General features: G+C 45.4%; 1 protein-coding gene across 1 annotated transcript; it reads left to right on the forward strand.

Moving 5' to 3' along the window:
- Positions 1–15,694: 15,694 nt before the first annotated feature.
- On the forward strand, positions 15,695–21,648 carry rtn4rl2a (reticulon 4 receptor-like 2 a). Its single transcript, XM_029643926.2, has 4 exons — positions 15,695–15,822; positions 17,041–17,267; positions 17,515–17,748; positions 18,045–21,648. Exons 1-4 carry the CDS (start codon positions 15,765–15,767, stop codon positions 18,918–18,920), a joined length of 1,395 nt encoding a protein of 464 aa, XP_029499786.1. The 5' UTR covers positions 15,695–15,764; the 3' UTR covers positions 18,921–21,648.
- Positions 21,649–22,049: the final 401 nt, after the last annotated feature.

Below are 22,049 nucleotides of genomic sequence, written 5' to 3' on the forward strand. Positions count from 1 at the left end.
GTGTGGTGGAGGAGATCTTCGTGGGCTATACTCAACCTTGTCTCAGGGTAGTAAGTTGGTGGTGAGTTGATATCCCTCTAGTGGTGTGGGAGCTGTGATTTGGCAATGTGTGTTGGGGGGGTTATGTCCTGCCTGGTTGGCCCTGTCCGGTATCGTTGGACAGGGCCACAATGTCACCCAACCTCCCCAGCCTCAGCGTCCAGTATCTATGCTGTAATAGTCTATGTGCCGGGGGGGCTAGGGTCAGTCTGTCTTATCTGGTGTAATTCTCCTGTCTTATCTGGTGTAATTCTCCTGTCTTATCTGGTGTAATTCTCCTGTCTTATCTGGTGTAATTCTCCTGTCTTATCTGGTGTAATTCTCCTGTCTTATCTGGTGTAATTCTCCTGTCTTATCTGGTGTCCTGTGTGAAATATGCTCCTTCTAATTCTGTGACATCGAACAACAAATATATGAAGATTACTTTATCCCATTACTCAACAACATGAAAGCAGATCTAATTAAATGGAACCATCTCCCCATAAATATTATTGTTAGAATACACCTCTTTAGAATGGCATGGCTCCCAAAGTTTATATATTTATTTTCATTATTTTATTAGGCAAGTCAGTTAAGAACAAATACTTATTTTCAATGATGGCCTAGGAACAGATTTCACAGGACCTTCAGGACCTTCCGGTTACTAGTCCGGCTACCCTGGGCAGAGTTAGAAAGTTGTCTGTCAGAAGTTTTACGATGTAAGTTTACTTTTAAGCCCTCTCTGCATATATCAAGACATGGCATATGGGGATGTGGTGAGATACCCATTGGGTTGAACACTACTATTGTTGTAGCTTATATTAGAGCATCTATTACTTAACTACTGGAAGTCAAATGATACTCCACTGTAAAGAGAACGGAAGAATCAAATGCTTTATATGCTGACTACAATGCACATTTGTGTCAAGTTGGCTGGTTGTCCTTTGAGTGGTGGACCATTCTTGATACACACAAGAAACTGTTGCGCATGAAAAACCCTTCAGTGTTGCAGTTATTGACACAAACTGGTGAGCCTGGCACCTACTACCATACCCTGTTCAAAAGGCACTTAAATCTGTTGTCTTACCCATTCACCCTCTGAATGGCACACAGACACAATCCATGTCTCAAGGCTTAAACATCCTTCTTTAACCCGTCTCCTCCTCTTCATCTACACTGATTGAAGTAGATTTAACAAGTGACATCAATAAGGGATCATAGCATTCACCTGGATTCTATGTGATGGAAAGAGCAGGTGTTCTTAATGTTTTGTAAACTCAGTGCATGGGCGTATGCCAAATTGCATTTTCCCTAACGGTGAGTTTTTTAAATTTGATTTTTTATTTTTGAACCTTTATTTAACTAGGCAAGTCTGTTAAGAACAAATTCTTATTTTCAATGATGGCCTAGGAACAGTGGGTGAACTGCCTGTTCAGGGCAGAACGACAGATTTGTACCTTGTCAGCTCGGGGATTTGAACTTGCAACCTTTCAGTTACAAGTCCAACACTCTAACCACTAGGCTACCCTGCCGCCCCGTTTTAAAAGCATCATACTGTTTTGATGATAAGTGTTTGTTGTGATTCTTGATTGCATTTGGATTGATGTCAGAGTGGTTAGAGGGAAAATAGAGCCCTGAGTACCAGGCCATTAACCACCTCACAGTCATTAGAGAGTTGGGTCCTACCAATGCATGTACAGAGTGCATAAGAGGCGATTACCATGAGTCCATGGTCATGTGGAATTGGACTGCGGTCCTGACGCATGACTGCCGGTGTGGCAGTAATATGGTAACTGCAATAGCCCAGTCAGAACCGTTCCAGAACTACTCAAAGCCCCCTATATAGGAGACTTAACATCAATTAAATTATGAATATACTGAAATAAGACGTAATTGTTATCAGTCAATCGGTTTAAATCGCTTGTTGCTCTTTTAAAAATGCCTCTGCAATTGGATCTCTCTCTCTCTCTCTCCTTATCCCCATTCATGACTAGCTGATGAAAAACGAACTATTAATATTACATAAATCAGTTTGGTGTGAGTAACCTATGTGCTCCCACAACACATTCGAAATGTATGCGCATAATGTATGTAGCCTACAAAACTGTACGTCAAACATGATGAAATGATGTAGAGGAGGAAAGGGTTGGCTGACACACACACACACACACCACACACACACACATTTGTGAGTTAGTTCTGACAGTTCCATGCGTCATAATGTTGATGGTCTGTCTCAGCTTCTATGAGAAGTCTTGTTTTCCATTCGTTGAGTGATATAAGATTGATATGTAACTCCTTGCTCTTTCTCTCCCTTTTCCTCAGACAAACGAGTGGGTGTGTTCACTGTTCACAGAGAAAAGAAAGTGAGAGAGAGAGAGATGGGGGAAAGAAAAAGCTTGACAGTACAGAACAGAACTCAGGAGTAGAAGTTTGACAGGATTAGAGTACAATGTATGACATCACAATGACAGGTGAGTACTGACATCATAATGACAGGTAGTAGGTGAGTACTGACAGATAAATGACAGGTAGTAGGTGAGTACTGACAGGTAAATGACAGGTAGTAGGTGAGTACTGACAGGTAAATGACAGGTAGTAGGTGAGTACTGACATCATAATGACAGGTAGTAGGTGAGTACTGACAGGTAAATGACAGGTAGTAGGTGAGTACTGACATCATAATGACAGGTAGTAGGTGAGTACTGACATCATAATGACAGGTAGTAGATGAGTACTGACAGATAAATGACAGGTAGTAGGTGAGTACTGACAGGTAAATGACAGGTAGTAGGTGAGTACTGACAGGTAAATGACAGGTAGTAGGTGAGTACTGACATCATAATGACAGGTAGTAGGTGAGTACTGACAGGTAAATGACAGGTAGTAGGTGAGTACTGACAGGTAAATGACAGGTAGTAGGTGAGTACTGACAGGTAAATGACAGGTAGTAGGTGAGTACTGACAGGTAAATGACAGGTAGTAGGTGAGTACTGACAGATAAATGACAGGCAGTAGGTGAGTACTGACATCATAATGACAGGTAGTAGGTGAGTACTGACAGGTAAATGACAGGTAGTAGGTGAGTACTGACAGGTAAATGACAGGTAGTAGGTGAGTACTGACAGGTAAATGACAGGTAGTAGGTGAGTACTGACAGATAAATGACAGGCAGTAGGTGAGTACTGACATCATAATGACAGGTAGTAGGTGAGTACTGACAGGTAAATGACAGGTAGTAGGTGAGTACTGACAGGTAAATGACAGGTAGTAGGTGAGTACTGACAGGTAAATGACAGGTATTAGGTTAGTACTGACAGGTAAATGACAGGTAGTAGGTGAGTACTGACATCATAATGACAGGTAGTAGGTGAGTACTGACAGGTAAATGACAGGTAGTAGGTGAGTACTGACAGGTAAATGACAGGTAGTAGGTGAGTACTGACATCATAATGACAGGTAGTAGGTGAGTACTGACAGGTAAATGACAGGTAGTAGGTGAGTACTGACAGGTAAATGACAGGTAGTAGATGAGTACTGACATCATAATGACAGGTAGTAGGTGAGTACTGACATGTAAATGACAGGTAGTAGGTGAGTACTGACAGGTAAATGACAGGCAGTAGGTGAGGACTGACATCATAATGACAGGTAGTAGGTGACTACGGACAGATAAATAACAGGCAGTAGGTGAGTACTGACAGATAAATGACAGGCAGTAGGTGAGTGCTGACAGATAAATGACAGGTAGTAGGTGAGTACTGACAGGTAAATGACAGGTAGTAGGTGAGTACTGACATCATAATGACATGTAGTAGGTGAGTACTGACAGATAAATGACAGGTAGTAGGTGAGTACTGACATCATAATGACAGGTAGTAGGTGAGTACTGACAGGTAAATGACAGGTAGTAGGTGAGTACTGACAGATAAATGACAGGTAGTAGGTGAGTACTGACAGGTAAATGACAGGTAGTAGGTGAGTACTGACAGATAAATGACAGGCAGTAGGTGAGTACTGACAGGTAAATGACAGGTAGTAGGTGAGTACTGACAGGTAAATGACAGGTAGTAGGTGAGTACTGACAGATAAATGACAGGTAGTAGGTGAGTACTGACAGGTAAATGACAGGTAGTAGGTGAGTACTGACAGATAAATGACAGGCAGTAGGTGAGTACTGACAGGTAAATGACAGGTAGTAGGTGAGTACTGACAGGTAAATGACAGGTAGTAGGTGAGTACTGACAGGTAAATGACAGGTAGTAGGTGAGTACTGACAGGTAAATGACAGGTAGTAGGTGAGTACTGACATCATAATGACAGGTAGTAGGTGAGTACTGACATGTAAATGACAGGTAGTAGGTGAGTACTGACAGGTAAATGACAGGCAGTAGGTGAGGACTGACATCATAATGACAGGTAGTAGGTGACTACTGACAGATAAATAACAGGCAGTAGGTGAGTACTGACAGATAAATGACAGGCAGTAGGTGAGTGCTGACAGATAAATGACAGGTAGTAGGTGAGTACTGACAGGTAAATGACAGGTAGTAGGTGAGTACTGACATCATAATGACATGTAGTAGGTGAGTACTGACAGATAAATGACAGGTAGTAGGTGAGTACTGACATCATAATGACAGGTAGTAGGTGAGTACTGACAGGTAAATGACAGGTAGTAGGTGAGTACTGACAGATAAATGACAGGTAGTAGGTGAGTACTGACAGGTAAATGACAGGTAGTAGGTGAGTACTGACAGATAAATGACAGGCAGTAGGTGAGTACTGACAGGTAAATGACAGGTAGTAGGTGAGTACTGACAGGTAAATGACAGGTAGTAGGTGAGTACTGACAGATAAATGACAGGTAGTAGGTGAGTACTGACAGGTAAATGACAGGTAGTAGGTGAGTACTGACAGATAAATGACAGGCAGTAGGTGAGTACTGACAGGTAAATGACAGGTAGTAGGTGAGTACTGACAGGTAAATGACAGGTAGTAGGTGAGTACTGACAGATAAATGACAGGTAGTAGGTGAGTACTGACAGGTAAATGACAGGTAGTAGGTGAGTACTGACAGATAAATGACAGGCAGTAGGTGAGTACTGACAGGTAAATGACAGGTAGTAGGTGAGTACTGACAGGTAAATGACAGGTAGTAGGTGAGTACTGACAGGTAAATGACAGGTAGTAGGTGAGTACTGACAGGTAAATGACAGGTAGTAGGTGAGTACTGACATCATAATGACAGGTAGTAGGTGAGTACTGACAGGTAAATGACAGGTAGTAGGTGAGTACTGACATCATAATGACAGGTAGTAGATGAGTACTGACAGATAAATGACAGGTAGTAGGTGAGTACTGACAGGTAAATGACAGGTAGTAGGTGAGTACTGACAGATAAATGACAGGCAGTAGGTGAGTACTGACATCATAATGACAGGTAGTAGGTGAGTACTGACAGGTAAATGACAGGTAGTAGGTGAGTACTGACAGGTAAATGACAGGTAGTAGGTGAGTACTGACAGGTAAATGACAGGTAGTAGGTGAGTACTGACAGATAAATGACAGGCAGTAGGTGAGTACTGACATCATAATGACAGGTAGTAGGTGAGTACTGACAGGTAAATGACAGGTAGTAGGTGAGTACTGACAGGTAAATGACAGGTAGTAGGTGAGTACTGACAGGTAAATGACAGGTATTAGGTTAGTACTGACAGGTAAATGACAGGTAGTAGGTGAGTACTGACATCATAATGACAGGTAGTAGGTGAGTACTGACAGGTAAATGACAGGTAGTAGGTGAGTACTGACAGGTAAATGACAGGTAGTAGGTGAGTACTGACATCATAATGACAGGTAGTAGGTGAGTACTGACAGGTAAATGACAGGTAGTAGGTGAGTACTGACAGGTAAATGACAGGTAGTAGATGAGTACTGACATCATAATGACAGGTAGTAGGTGAGTACTGACATGTAAATGACAGGTAGTAGGTGAGTACTGACAGGTAAATGACAGGCAGTAGGTGAGGACTGACATCATAATGACAGGTAGTAGGTGACTACGGACAGATAAATAACAGGCAGTAGGTGAGTACTGACAGATAAATGACAGGCAGTAGGTGAGTGCTGACAGATAAATGACAGGTAGTAGGTGAGTACTGACAGGTAAATGACAGGTAGTAGGTGAGTACTGACATCATAATGACATGTAGTAGGTGAGTACTGACAGATAAATGACAGGTAGTAGGTGAGTACTGACATCATAATGACAGGTAGTAGGTGAGTACTGACAGGTAAATGACAGGTAGTAGGTGAGTACTGACAGATAAATGACAGGTAGTAGGTGAGTACTGACAGGTAAATGACAGGTAGTAGGTGAGTACTGACAGATAAATGACAGGCAGTAGGTGAGTACTGACAGGTAAATGACAGGTAGTAGGTGAGTACTGACAGGTAAATGACAGGTAGTAGGTGAGTACTGACAGATAAATGACAGGTAGTAGGTGAGTACTGACAGGTAAATGACAGGTAGTAGGTGAGTACTGACAGATAAATGACAGGCAGTAGGTGAGTACTGACAGGTAAATGACAGGTAGTAGGTGAGTACTGACAGGTAAATGACAGGTAGTAGGTGAGTACTGACAGGTAAATGACAGGTAGTAGGTGAGTACTGACAGGTAAATGACAGGTAGTAGGTGAGTACTGACATCATAATGACAGGTAGTAGGTGAGTACTGACATGTAAATGACAGGTAGTAGGTGAGTACTGACAGGTAAATGACAGGCAGTAGGTGAGGACTGACATCATAATGACAGGTAGTAGGTGACTACTGACAGATAAATAACAGGCAGTAGGTGAGTACTGACAGATAAATGACAGGCAGTAGGTGAGTGCTGACAGATAAATGACAGGTAGTAGGTGAGTACTGACAGGTAAATGACAGGTAGTAGGTGAGTACTGACATCATAATGACATGTAGTAGGTGAGTACTGACAGATAAATGACAGGTAGTAGGTGAGTACTGACATCATAATGACAGGTAGTAGGTGAGTACTGACAGGTAAATGACAGGTAGTAGGTGAGTACTGACAGATAAATGACAGGTAGTAGGTGAGTACTGACAGGTAAATGACAGGTAGTAGGTGAGTACTGACAGATAAATGACAGGCAGTAGGTGAGTACTGACAGGTAAATGACAGGTAGTAGGTGAGTACTGACAGGTAAATGACAGGTAGTAGGTGAGTACTGACAGATAAATGACAGGTAGTAGGTGAGTACTGACAGGTAAATGACAGGTAGTAGGTGAGTACTGACAGATAAATGACAGGCAGTAGGTGAGTACTGACAGGTAAATGACAGGTAGTAGGTGAGTACTGACAGGTAAATGACAGGTAGTAGGTGAGTACTGACAGATAAATGACAGGTAGTAGGTGAGTACTGACAGGTAAATGACAGGTAGTAGGTGAGTACTGACAGATAAATGACAGGCAGTAGGTGAGTACTGACAGGTAAATGACAGGTAGTAGGTGAGTACTGACAGGTAAATGACAGGTAGTAGGTGAGTACTGACAGGTAAATGACAGGTAGTAGGTGAGTACTGACAGGTAAATGACAGGTAGTAGGTGAGTACTGACATCATAATGACAGGTAGTAGGTGAGTACTGACATGTAAATGACAGGTAGTAGGTGAGTACTGACAGGTAAATGACAGGCAGTAGGTGAGGACTGACATCATAATGACAGGTAGTAGGTGACTACTGACAGATAAATAACAGGCAGTAGGTGAGTACTGACAGATAAATGACAGGCAGTAGGTGAGTGCTGACAGATAAATGACAGGTAGTAGGTGAGTACTGACAGGTAAATGACAGGTAGTAGGTGAGTACTGACATCATAATGACATGTAGTAGGTGAGTACTGACAGATAAATGACAGGTAGTAGGTGAGTACTGACATCATAATGACAGGTAGTAGGTGAGTACTGACAGGTAAATGACAGGTAGTAGGTGAGTACTGACAGATAAATGACAGGTAGTAGGTGAGTACTGACAGGTAAATGACAGGTAGTAGGTGAGTACTGACAGATAAATGACAGGCAGTAGGTGAGTACTGACAGGTAAATGACAGGTAGTAGGTGAGTACTGACAGGTAAATGACAGGTAGTAGGTGAGTACTGACAGATAAATGACAGGTAGTAGGTGAGTACTGACAGGTAAATGACAGGTAGTAGGTGAGTACTGACAGATAAATGACAGGCAGTAGGTGAGTACTGACAGGTAAATGACAGGTAGTAGGTGAGTACTGACAGGTAAATGACAGGTAGTAGGTGAGTACTGACAGGTAAATGACAGGTAGTAGGTGAGTACTGACATCATAATGACAGGTAGTAGGTGAGTACTGACAGGTAAATGACAGGTAGTAGGTGAGTACTGACAGGTAAATGACAGGTAGTAGATGAGTACTGACATCATAATGACAGGTAGTAGGTGAGTACTGACATGTAAATGACAGGTAGTAGGTGAGTACTGACAGGTAAATGACAGGCAGTAGGTGAGGACTGACATCATAATGACAGGTAGTAGGTGACTACTGACAGATAAATAACAGGCAGTAGGTGAGTACTGACAGATAAATGACAGGCAGTAGGTGAGTGCTGACAGATAAATGACAGGTAGTAGGTGAGTACTGACAGGTAAATGACAGGTAGTAGGTGAGTACTGACATTATAATGACATGTAGTAGGTGAGTACTGACAGATAAATGACAGGTAGTAGGTGAGTACTGACATCATAATGACAGGTAGTAGGTGAGTACTGACAGGTAAATGACAGGTAGTAGGTGAGTACTGACAGATAAATGACAGGTAGTAGGTGAGTACTGACAGGTAAATGACAGGTAGTAGGTGAGTACTGACAGATAAATGACAGGCAGTAGGTGAGTACTGACAGGTAAATGACATGTAGTAGGTGAGTACTGACAGGTAAATGACAGGTAGTAGGTGAGTACTGACAGATAAATGACAGGTAGTAGGTGAGTACTGACAGGTAAATGACAGGTAGTAGGTGAGTACTGACAGATAAATGACAGGCAGTAGGTGAGTACTGACAGGTAAATGACAGGTAGTAGGTGAGTACTGACAGGTAAATGACAGGTAGTAGGTGAGTACTGACAGGTAAATGACAGGTAGTAGGTGAGTACTGACAGGTAAATGACAGGTAAAAAAGTTCATGACCCTCATGGTGTACCCTTGGAATTTGTAATTCTGCTGTTGCCAAAAGGAGCTGTGTGAGTTTGATAAATGTCAGGTAGTAGATGAGTACTGACTGATCCAGTAGTGTACACTCTCAGACAAATAAAACCCTTTTCTGGTCATATGGAACCCTTGTAGGTTCCACATCAGACCATGAGTTCCAAATAGAATCCTTGAAAGGGTGCTATTTGTAACCAAAATGGTTTTTATCTGATTTAAAAGGGTTCTATCTGGAACCTTGGTTATGGGAGTTCTGCTACAGGGACAAATGGTTCTAGATAGCACAATGTTTGTTGAGTCCTGACTGTTCCAATGCCCCACATTGTTCCTGTTCAATGTAGGGAGGAAATGAATGGTGGAGCGGACTTTACTGCCAGTTGACAAGAAAGCCAGCAGGGATTTGTTTCCCAACTCCTTTTATTTTTGTTTCTCTATCTCCATTTCTCCCTCTTTTTCCCTTCCTTTTTGTATTCCTATCCACCCGCATCTCTCTCTCTCCACCCCCCCCACCCCCCACATGGTTTGGTACATTGCATTCACATTTGCGTCATCCTTGAGATGTGCCTGTGTCTGAAAGTTTATAAATAAAGACGAGGGAGAGAGAGGGAGAGCAGAAAGAGGGAAGGAGTGGAGGGAGATTGGGATCTGGTGGGAAGGGCAGGCGGGAGAATAGAAGTGTGTGCGTGTGTGTGTGTGTGTGGGGGGGGGGGGTATATTCCACTGGGGGCCTATGACAGGTATGGAGAAAAAACATCCAATTGGGTGGTTCGATGAAATGATGGAGAGAGAAAGAGGGAGAGAGAGAGAAAGAGAGAGAGAGAGAGAGAGAGAGAGAGAGAGAAAGAAAGAAAGACAGAGAGAGAGAGAAAGACAGAGAGACAGAGAGAGAGAGAGAGAGAGAAAATAGGGTAATCCTTGCTATTCCACTGAGTGAGCAAGATAAGAGGAGGAGAGAGGAGAGAGAGCATTAGCTCAGCACAGAGGGAGGAGGGATGGAGAGGGGGATGGATGGATGGAGGATGGAGAGAGGGAAGGAGAGGTGAAAAACTGGATAAGATGGATGGACATAATGTAGGCCAATATTTTACAGTACAAGCATCTGAATATCTCCATCCATCCTCCCTCCTCCCTTTCTCATCCCTCCTTCTCTCTCTCATCCCTTCTTGCCTGTCTCCAGCCCTCCTCCCTCTCTCTATCCCTTTCTCCATCCCTCCTTGCCTCTCTCCATCCCTCCACTCTCTCTCCATGCTCCCTCCTCCCTCTCTCCATCCCTCCTACCTCTCTCCATCCCTCCTCCCTCTCTCCATCCCTCCTACCTCTCTCCATCCCTCCTCCCTCTCTCCATCCCTCCTACATCTCTCCATCCCTCCTCCCTCTCTACATCCCTCCTACCTCTCTCCATCCCTCCTCCCTCTCTCCATCCCTCCTCCCTCTCTCCATCCCTCCTCCCTCTCTACATCCCTCCTCCCTCTCTCCATCCCTCCACTCTCTCTCCATGCTCCCTCCTCCCTCTCTCCATCCCTCCTACCTCTCTTCATCCCTCCTCCCTCTCTCCATCCCTCCTCCCGCTCTACATCCCTCCTACCTCTCTCCATCCCTTTCTCCATCCCTCCTTGCATCTCTCATCCCTCCTACCTCTCGCCATCCATTCTCCCTCTCTCCATCCCTCCTTGCCTTTCTCGATCCTTCCACTCTTTCTCCCTCCTCCCTCCTACCTCTCTCCATCACTCCTCCCTCTCTCCTCCCTTTCTCCATCCTGCCTTGCCTCTCTCCATCACTCCTCCCTCTCTCTATCCCTTTCTCCATCTCTCCTTGCCTCTCTCCTTCCCTCCTACCTCCCTCCTACCTCTCTCCATACCTCCTACCTCTCTCCATCCCTCCTTGCTTCTCTCAATCCCTTCACTCTCTCTCCATCCCCCTCGTCCCTCCTTGCATCTCTCCATCCCTCCACTCTCTCTTCATCCTCCATCCTACCTTTCTCCATCCTCCATCACCACTCTCTCCATCCTGCCTCTCTCCACCCCCCTCCCTCACTCCATCCTCCTTTTAGAGAGTAGGTAGATGCACACCCAAAAGGTTGAAACAGAAATTAAACTTCAGAAAAAGGAAGTTGCACTCGAAGTCCTAGTAAAAGAAGGTAGACATCCATCAAAGGAGAGCTGCTGAGGCACTGATCAACAGGGAATTCAACTTTACAACACTACAGTCGTGAACACTATCAACTCTTCATTGAATGGCTGAGAGTGTCTACTGCTTCTTTATAACGGCACAGAGCAGCATAGAGACAATCGAGCCAATAATGTTGCCTTGAGACTTTGACTTTGTCCAAAATGGCACCCTATCCTCTATATACTGAAGTGCACTACTTTTGAGCACAGCCCTATGGACCCTGATCAAAAGTAGTGCACTATATAGGGAAAAGGGTGCCGTTTCAGATGCATACTGTCTATAACAGCTGAGGGATAATGGAGCTCCTATGAAGAGTACACAGCAGAGCTGAGCTGAGGTCACATCTAAGTTAACTGAAATTCCAGTCAGTTGAGAAAAAGGGCTTCTATACACACACTCACACACACACACACACACACACACACACACACACACACACACACACACACACACACACACACACACACACACACACACACACACACACACACACACACACACACACACACACACACACACACACACACACACACACACACACACACACACATCCTGTGCAGAAGGTATACACTACTTTCACAATGCTTCGATAGAGTGTGTGTCTACACTCTCCAGTCATGTAAGTGCCGTGGAAGGAAGTGAAATAAGATATGGTGAATCGGAAGTGGTGACGCCAAGGCTAGGAATGAAGACTCCTGTAGAGGACAGTGTGAATGAAAGAGAGAGAGACAAAAGGAATGAAGAGCGAGAGAGCGAGAGAGAGAGGGGAAAGGAGCAAGACTATATGAAATTGTAAAAAGCTAAATTGTTTTGGCCTTATAGCAGTGAGCTACAGAGCGGAAGTCAAAGATGCTTCTGTGTCTGACTGGGAGTGTGTGTGTTTCTCCACGTCTGTAAACTGTATGAACGTGTGTGTGTACTGTACCTGACCGTGTGTGTGTGTGTGTGTGTGTGTGTGTACTGTACCTGACCGTGTGTGTGTGTGTGTGTGTGTGTGTGTGCGTGCATGTGTGTGTGTGTGTGTACCCGACCATGTGTGTGTGTGTCCACCTGTTTCTCCATCTGTCTCCACACCCCAGGGGTGTGTTGGCTCAGCGGTGAACATCGACTCGCTCCACCCTCACCACACACCTCAGATCACCAGCCCCACCATCACCTCTGGTAGCACACCAGCCCTTGCCCCCTTCATCCATCCCCCCACTCACCCACCTCACTCTCAATGGGGTCTTTATGACAGTGGGACTGTTTGACTTCATCCATCCCCCCACTCACCCACCTCACTCTCAATGGGGTCTTTATGACAGTGGGACTGTTTGACTTCATCCATCCCCCCACTCACCCACCTCACTCTCAATGGGGTCTTTATGACAGTGGGACTGTTTGACTTCATCCATCCCCCCACTCACCCACCTCACTCTCAATGGGGTCTTTATGACAGTGGGACTGTTTGACTTCATCCATCCCCCCACTCACCCACCTCACTCTCAATGGGGTCTTTATGAAAGCGGGACTGTTTGACTTCATCTAGAGAGAGCAACGTTGTAGCAACATTTCAATCAACCGATTGATTAACTGATAAGGTGGCAGGTTAATTCCAGCTGGTTAGGATCAGAGATGTTTCGCTGTGCAGCAAGACATGATGGGCGGATACTGTACAGACAGATAGAGAGAGAGAGACGCACGCACACTCACACAAGAAAGCAAACTATGTACAGCTGGTGGTGGTGGGGGTGGCAGGGGGAAACCTCTATTTCTATTTGTCTATGTCACAAACATCAATTATTCACAGATATTGGAATGGCCACATAACAAAACACACACATACACACTCACACAAACATGCTCACAAATACCCACACACACAAATCAAGCATGCATCCATGAAAGCAAATGGACACACACGCGCACGCATACACACACCGACACACACACACACACACACACACACACACACACACACACACACACACACACACACACACACACACACACACACACACACACACACACACACACACACACACACACACACACACACACACACACACACACACACACACACACACACACAGAGCGGGTGGTGTGTGTAGGAGTGGTAAGGGAAGCCTGTGTGTGTGTGTGTGTGTGTGTGTGTGTGTGTGTGTGTGTGTGTGTGTGTGTGTGTGTGTGTGTGTGTGTGTGTGTGTGTGTGTGTGTGTGTGTGTGTGTGTGTGTGTGTGTGTGTGTGTGTGTGTGTGTGTGTGTGTGTGTGTGTGGTTTATTCATGCATCATGGCAGTGGGCAGTAGAGTACTGAGCTCCAGATCTTCAGGAGGAGGAGGTGTAAAACAACAACATGGATTCCCTCCATCACTCATCTGATTAACGGGCTGTTCCTTCATCTGATTAACTGGCTGTTCCTTTATCTGATTAACGGGCTGTTCCTTCATCTGTTAAACTGACTGTTCCTTCATCTGATTAACTGGCTGTTCCTTTATCTGATTAACTGGCTGTTCCTTTATCTGATTAACTGGCTGTTCCTTTATCTGATTAACTGGCTGTTCCTTTATCTGATTAACTGGCTGTTCCTTTATCTGATTAACTGGCTGTTCCTTTATCTGATTAACTGGCTGTTCCTTTATCTGTTAAACTGACTGTTCCTTTATCTGATTAACTGACTGTTCCTTCATCTGATTAACTGGCTGTTCCTTTATCTGATTAACTGGCTGTTCCTTTATCTGATTAACTGGCTGTTCCTTTATCTGATTAACTGGCTGTTCCTTTATCTGATTAACTGGCTGTTCCTTTATCTGATTAACTGGCTGTTCCTTTATCTGATTAACTGGCTGTTCCTTTATCTGATTAACTGGCTGTTCCTTTATCTGATTAACTGGCTGTTCCTTCATCTGATTAACTGACTGTTCCTTCATCTGATTAACTGACTGTTCCTTCATCTGATTAACTGACTGTTCCTTCATCTCTTTATATGTGACTGACTGGGGTTAGAATCTGGGTCTTCTGAGTGCCACAAGACTGTGTTCCCCTGCTGAGCTAAAACCTAGGGAACTAACACACTCAGCTGATAGTGTGGGAGAGTCAGGGGAATCTGGGTCTCCTGCATGTCACAAGACTGAGTTAGCCCGCTGAGCTAAAGCCTGTCTCTCTACGTTTGTCTGTCTGTCTCTTTACATTTCTGTCTGTATGTAGCCGACTGGGTCTCCTGTCCACCACAAGACTGTGTTAGTCCGCTGAACTAAAGCCTAGAGAGCTAAAGCAAGTCAGTCTTCAGGGGTTGTCATTGGGTTGGCTTGAAAGTATACAGCACCAAATGAGCCAAACACTGCTGGACAGACCAGTTACACCAAAACGTTCTGAGTTTTACCAATTAGCCTATTGGATCCATATAATGATAATCCCAATTATATCGTTAGAACCCCCACCTTCACATTCCAAAATCCTTCTGTATCTCAAACTGAATGTGTCCCACTCATAATATCTAAGACTACTCATTCATTCCTGTCTCATGTCACATGTCACCATCTACTTCGGCACATATGAGAGTGTTGTGGGTTTTATTTACTAAGTCTCCACTCCTTATAGGCTAAGTAGAATTATTCATTCAGAAATGTCTGTGCGACAACCTCCCTTTGGCAGTAGGTAAATGTCCCCCCCTCCGTCTGTTTCATCAGATTTGGTTTTAATCCCACTGATCTCCTTTCCTCTCTCTTCCTTCTATTCTCTCGCTCTCCATTCATCTCTCTATCCCCCCTCTCTCTGAGGCGTGCCGTTGCCGCCCGGAAACAGACCATAGAGGCTTCTGATCGCGAGCCAGGCAGCGAACCTAGTGCTGCTTTCTCTACCCGTCCTCCGCTCCTCCACAAAGCGCAGTCATTACCGGGCATCGTGCCTACGTACCTCCCTCCCTTCCTCTCACTCACTCCATCATTCACTCCATCCCTCCCTCCCGCGTGACTCTGTCTGAATCTACTCCTTTCTCCATCTTGGAGCGCTGTCCTCTAGGCTATCTGCGGTTGCGCGCGCGGTCTCTCCAAGAATCCTCTCATCACCCGCACGCACAGTGCACGGCCCCTCCTCTTTCCGTTTTTTCTCTTCTCTCAATTTACCCCCCTCCCTCGATCTTGGCCCGTGACGTAGGGGATTCCGTGGTGCCCACAACCGTAGGCGCTAACGGGATTCTCGAGTATAAATGGGACACCGGGAGCCAACATTCGGTACTCTCTCAGTCGCTCCGACTCGGGAACCAATCGTCCAGAGTACCAGTCAGCGGAGATAGCAGGCAGTAATTCACCCTCTCAGGCTAACTCGCTTTCGGCTTTGGTTTGAAATGGACACCCCTACAACCGCTCGGAGCAGACAATGCTCATTCATGCGCACCTGCAAAAGTAAGTTTCTACGGATTTTCTTACCACCATCTATTGGTTTATACTGTTGTGCGTGAGTTACTATGACTTTTAGAAACTATCTTACTTGATAGTTTTGAGAATCCTTCCTCCAGTTGACTTATTTCTACCACTTTTCTAACGGTTTCCCGTTATATTCTGTTTGTCTTCTGATGTAATAGTGTAAGAGGTGTTGTGCGTTAGTTAGGCTACTATGACTTTGAGAAAGTATCTGATTTGATAGTTTGGTAATCATTCACCCAGTTAGCAATGGAATGCATGATTCACAGATAATATTTAAACAACATGCGGGCTTTGCAGCCATGTTAGATGCTGTTAGATTCCAATACGTTTGTAAAATAGATTTAGTACGGGACGTTTTAAACTTGCAATTTTGCTACGATTGTACTTTGATTTTACTTTATGATGTAGGCCTACTTTGCAACTATTCAATAGACCGATATCGCCTGTGTAAGATCTGGAAGTTAACTTAGACTTTTAATATGTTTGTAATAGTTTTAGATGCGATTTACTTGGGTTTACTTTGCGATACTGCCGTGCGTAATGCCTTACGCAAGCAAAGAGAGACAGACAGTTTTACGCACAGACTTGGTTACTCAATCACGCCTTCTAAAGTGGTTATACGTCATCTCTGTCATCATATGGGCTCATGATGCTGTAATCTTTACTGAATATGAGCTTCATATTGTCTAAATTGAGCGTGAATTGTTTAATCAGTATTAAAATGACAATCTCATTCCACCAATATGATGATATTTTGCGAATGTTTTCAACAATTTCAAAATGATACATTTTAGGCATTCAGATTAGCAAAGGCTTTGCATAAAGTATTTAGCATCAACTGAAGGTAGCAATGTGGTTTAGTGCAGCAGTTGAGTGTCTGCGTCAACGGTTTCAGCACCGTTGTTAGTGGACAGCTCCAGCTATCTTTTCCTCATATCTCCGTATTCAAATGTGGAAAAAAAACTATTGCTGCATCCATAACTACTTTGGTACATAAGCAACACTTTGATTGTGATCTGAGATTTGACTGATGAGCTGTATTGGGATTCAACTGCCACATTTCCAGCAGCAGTTTGCCATCCGGGCCACCACTAAACAGTTTCAGAACCACCCACAGCTATCGGACAGCTCCCGCTAGATTCGCCTTCCCGACCCCACATCTAGACTCACTTCTCCCCGCTTCCCTCTCTCTCCCAGGCGGACTCTCCCTATGGCTGGTGGTGTGGCTGGTCCTCGGCAAGCCCGGTCCGTCGGCGGCGTGCCCGCATCTATGCGTGTGCTACCCGACTCCCATGACCGTGAGCTGCCAGGCGCAGAACTTCACCTTCGTGCCCGTCGGCGTGCCCTACGACTCGCAGCGTGTGTTCCTACAGAACAACCGAATTACGGAGCTCAGAGTCGGCTCTTTCGGCTTCGGGACTCAGGTAAGAGACTATAGATTGTTTAAAGGAGACATGGCGGGTGTTTGAGTGTGTGATTCTTTTGCCCCCTCTCTCTCTCTTTCTAACTCTCTCTGCCTCTATCTTTGCTCCTAACCCTTGTTTTTCTTTTTGAGTTTGAGTCCAGAGTCTTACCTACAATATGACCATAGAATAATACCTGACCCTAGAATACATATTGATATTCACACTCTCCCTCCTCCTCCTCTCCCTCCTCCCCTCTCCCCTATAGGTCCTGTGGCTGTTCTCCAACAACATCACGTGGATTGAGGCTGGCTCCTTCAGTGAGCTGAGGGATCTAGAGGAGCTGGACCTGGGGGACAACTCTCACCTGCGCAGGCTGGAAGGAGGCGCCTTCAGGGGCCTGGAGAAACTCCAGAGTCTCCACATGCACCGCTGCAAGCTTACCGCCCTGCCCCACGACCTGTTCCACAAGCTGTACAGCCTGCAGTTCCTCTACCTGCAGGTAGGGGCAGTACACATATATTCATGCACACACGGGCACATATGAAAACACACACAACACGCATACACACACACTACAGGGAATTCTCATAGCTGTGAAAATTACATCATTTTATATAATCACAATCACATCATGTTGTATCATGATTCAAATCATGCTGCATCAGTGATAGTTATGAGATGCCCTTTAGTGGAAGGTGTAAATGTTTCTCACCTCACCACTACTGAGATGTAGCCCATCATCACCTGATCCCACCTGACCACTTCCTCTTCCTGTTTCCTGTTTCGTCCTTGTAGGAGAACCAGCTCCACTTCCTCCAGGATGACCTCTTCTCTGACCTCATCAACCTGAGCCAGCTCTTCTTGCATGGAAACCGTATCCGTACTCTGTCGGAGAACGTGTTCCGTGGCCTGGTCAACCTGGACCGCCTTCTTCTCCATGACAATCGTGTGCGCCAGGTTAACCGCCGGGCGTTCCGCGACCTCGGACGCCTGACCATGCTCTTCCTGTTCAACAACTCATTGGCTGAGCTCCCCGGCCAGGCTCTCCGTGACACCCAGGGCATCGAGTTCCTCCGTCTCAATGGGAACCCCTGGTCCTGTGGCTGCGAGGCCCTCCCCCTGTGGGAGTGGTTCCGTGGCGCCCGCGTCTCATCGTCCGAGCTGTTGTGTTCCTCCCCGTCCCCCCGCCGCGGGATGGACCTCCGCTTCCTCCGTGAGATGGACTTCGCCCTCTGCCCTCTCCCCGACCCTGGCACCCTGGCCGGCTCCACCACGAGGACCTTCAGCACCAAGACAAGATGGTGGTTCTCCAAGCACAAGCCCCAGTCCCAGACCAAGGCAGTGTTCGAGAAGAGCTCCGAGACCATCAAGGCCTTCCCGTTCCCCCAAGGAAAGAACAACCCACCCATCGTGTCCTCCACCAACGTCAAGTACGAGCTCGGTGAGGAAGAGGCAGCACTACCCAAACTCGACGCTGAGGAGTACTGGGCGAACTATGAGAACGAGGACGCCGGCACCACGCTGCGATGCTTCGAGCTCGAGTGTCCGCCTGACTTCGATGGCCTCCCTCCCAACTCCTCCTCCACCCCCACATCATCCCCCTCTCTCTCACTCCTCCTCGCCCTCTCGCTACTCGCAGTCTCCATCAATCTACACCTCATATTTGGCTGAATCAGACTGAGGACCCACTTCCCGTTCCTGTCTTTGCCCCAGCCCCTCTCAGGGCATGGGGAACCCCTTGTTAAAGACTCTGTACCTCCCTAGTTAACCCTCTGATGTCCTACTGGATAACCTCTGTCAGTAGTACAGGACAGCAGGGGATACAAAGGGGGGGTTAGATTGTTACTTCTAACTTAATGCAGGGTTAAACAACTATGGCTGACAGTACATAGTACAATATAGTACAGTACAGTAGTCAACCAAGGCTGTTACTACAACAGTTGCATCTCACCTGACTAGTGTGTTGGTTGCCATGACGACACCTGCAATCAGGGGTCAGTGGTCACCTGTAACGCTCTACAGCGAACACCAGTGCTACTTACTGTTGTGAATGCTATAACTGTTGTCACTTGGAGGAATATTACAACTACAAGTGCTACGACTATTATATGCATGTTACGACTACTACTATTCCGAATACGTCTGCTACTACAAGTGCTATGATTACAGTTACGACAGTATCTACATTTCTATTGTTGTACTAACTCTGACAACTGTACTGTAAATAGGTGGGTGTACTTGATGGTGCAGTGCAGTTGAGATTTCCTTCTTATATGTTGTCTACCATGATGCCTACTTTATAATGGATTGTTTACAGAGAAATCGCTAAGGGGAGAGAGAAAAGAAGGGATGAAGGAATGAAAGAGAGGCAGTCACCAGAGTACGAGAAGGTGAGAGAGGATATGTAGAGAGATATGTAAAGGTAGAGAGAGAGAAAGACACACAGAGAGAGGATATGTAGAGAGATATGTAAAGGTAGAGAGAGAGAAAGTCAGAGAGAGTGATGAGTTAAAAAGTTACCAAAGGAAGAAGCTAGAGGACAGAGAGGGTGGAAGAAGGGTGGAAGAGAAGAGAAGAAAGCGCAACAGGAAAGGACAGAGAGGGAGGGAGAAGGGTGGAAGAGAAGAGAAGAAAGCGCAACAGGAAAGGACAGAGAGGGAGGGAGAGAGGGTTGTCGAGATTCTCAATAATAAAGAGAACGGAAGAGAGGGAGCAAGGACAGCGCAGGCAATATATATATAAACCAAAGGAATGTGAGACACGGTGAAATGAAGAAAGAACGAAAGAAAGAGAGAGAGAGAAAATGACAGTACTGTCCTTTGACCATGAGATACTTAATAGGAGAGACAAGCAATCACTTCAGGTATTCAAGTTCAGTCTTTGTATAACTTCATGTCCTGTAAATATGACATCATCACCATAGAAGCCACAGGGGAAGGATGCTTCCTGTCTGGCAGTGTCATTCGCTGTTCTGATTGGCTATCGCTGTTTGTTTGTGATGTCATTGACGGAATGCGTGACATGACCCGTTTGAGAGATAAAAAGACCTATTGAGATTCTGAATAACATTTGTGAGACTTTTCTTTGGGTGCAGCAGCTGTTGTGTTTCAAACTGATTTTACTTGATCAATAATTGATCTCTTTAAGTCATTTGTTCTCTCTCTTGGAATGCTCACTCACTTCTTTGGAAGGTGAAAATAGTGCACTACTTTTGACACTGCACTACATAGGGAACAGGGCGCCATTTCAGACGGAGCCCATGACTGCTTGTTAGTCCTATAGCTAAAAACTTGATGATGAGTAAACAAACAAATTAAGTGTTTTCAACTCAGCCCCCCAGTTCCGACTACCATACCCACCCCAATATCTCTAGTCTAATACTCCCCCTCCCCACATCAACTAAGCAGAATCAACTTAGTTCAACTCAGAAGAATCAACTTAGTTCAACTCAGAAGAATCAACCAGTAACTGAACTGCATAGAACTCAAGAAGATATCTAGAACTGGAAGTGAAAGAGACATAGAATGGCACACGTGATGACTGGACTGGACTGGACAGTCCAAACCAATAAGACCGACTAGTGATTGACCAGCCATATTATTCCAATAGGACTGTTCTGGACTACTGAGCTCAGAGATCCTGGCACAGAATGAATGGAAGGAAAAGCCAGGCAGTGTCCCAGCAGGGAGAGACAAGGAAAGTTACATTGTGGCTTTACTGAGATTGATTGACAGATGGACAGAACAACAGAGGGACCAAATTGTCACTCACAGACTTTGCTGACTCACAGAGAGACGTAATTCCTTGACTTGCTGACAGAGACAGACTGACTGACCTATTGCCTTGGCGACCAGTGATCGACGGAAGACAGTTTAAAAGAGAGACTGGAATCTGATTGGCGGACAGCTGAAGCAACGTCAGAGAAAGGAGGAGGACCTCTGAGGAGGTGACCAAAAACAGACTTCCTTTCCTCTTCCTTTCTTCCTACTCGTTTTGTCTGAGTTTCTACAAGGCTTTGTAGGAGGGTGGGTAGGCGTGCTGACGAATCATCCCCTCTGTCTCTGTCTCTCTCTCTTCCTTTCTTTATCCTACCGGTCACCTGTTTCTGTAAAGCACTCACCCCTGCGTGCTCCATCTCTCTGAAGAGAGAGAGAAATTAAAGGAGGGAGCGGAAGGAAGAAGGAGAGAGAGAAAGAGGGGAGGAAGGAGGGAGGGAGGAGAGACCGTTCCTTTTACCCTTTTACATAGATGTTCTCAGTAGAGGTGAAGAGGGCAAGGACAGGCTGAGATAGGGTATGAGTAGGAGGAGAACAGAGAGGCACACACACACACACACACACACACACACACACACACACACACACACACACACACACACACACACACACACACACACACACACACACACACACACACACACACACACACACACACACACACACACACACACACCTTAAGTTATGAGTTTCTAGATGAAGTGGTGAGAAACAGACACAGAGAGAGAGAGAGAGAGATACAGACAGACAGACAGTCTTGCAGCTCCATCTAATGTCATTTCAATCTATTTCTGTTACAGTAAATACATAGATTGTGCTTTCTGAAATCGCCTCGCTTTTAAAGAAAAGCATTACCTATGTTATTCAGTTGGAGATTTTGGGTTGAATCCCAAATGGCATCCTGTCCCTTATGCATGGGCCTCGTTCAAATGTAGACCACTAACTAGGGAGTAAGGTGCCCTATGGGACACAGCCTTTCAATACATGTGAGTCAACCATAGAAACAGGATTCTATGGACTCAAC

This window comes from Oncorhynchus nerka, linkage group LG18 (genome assembly GCF_034236695.1).
Source record: "Oncorhynchus nerka isolate Pitt River linkage group LG18, Oner_Uvic_2.0, whole genome shotgun sequence".
Classification (NCBI taxonomy): Eukaryota; Metazoa; Chordata; class Actinopteri; order Salmoniformes; family Salmonidae; genus Oncorhynchus; species Oncorhynchus nerka.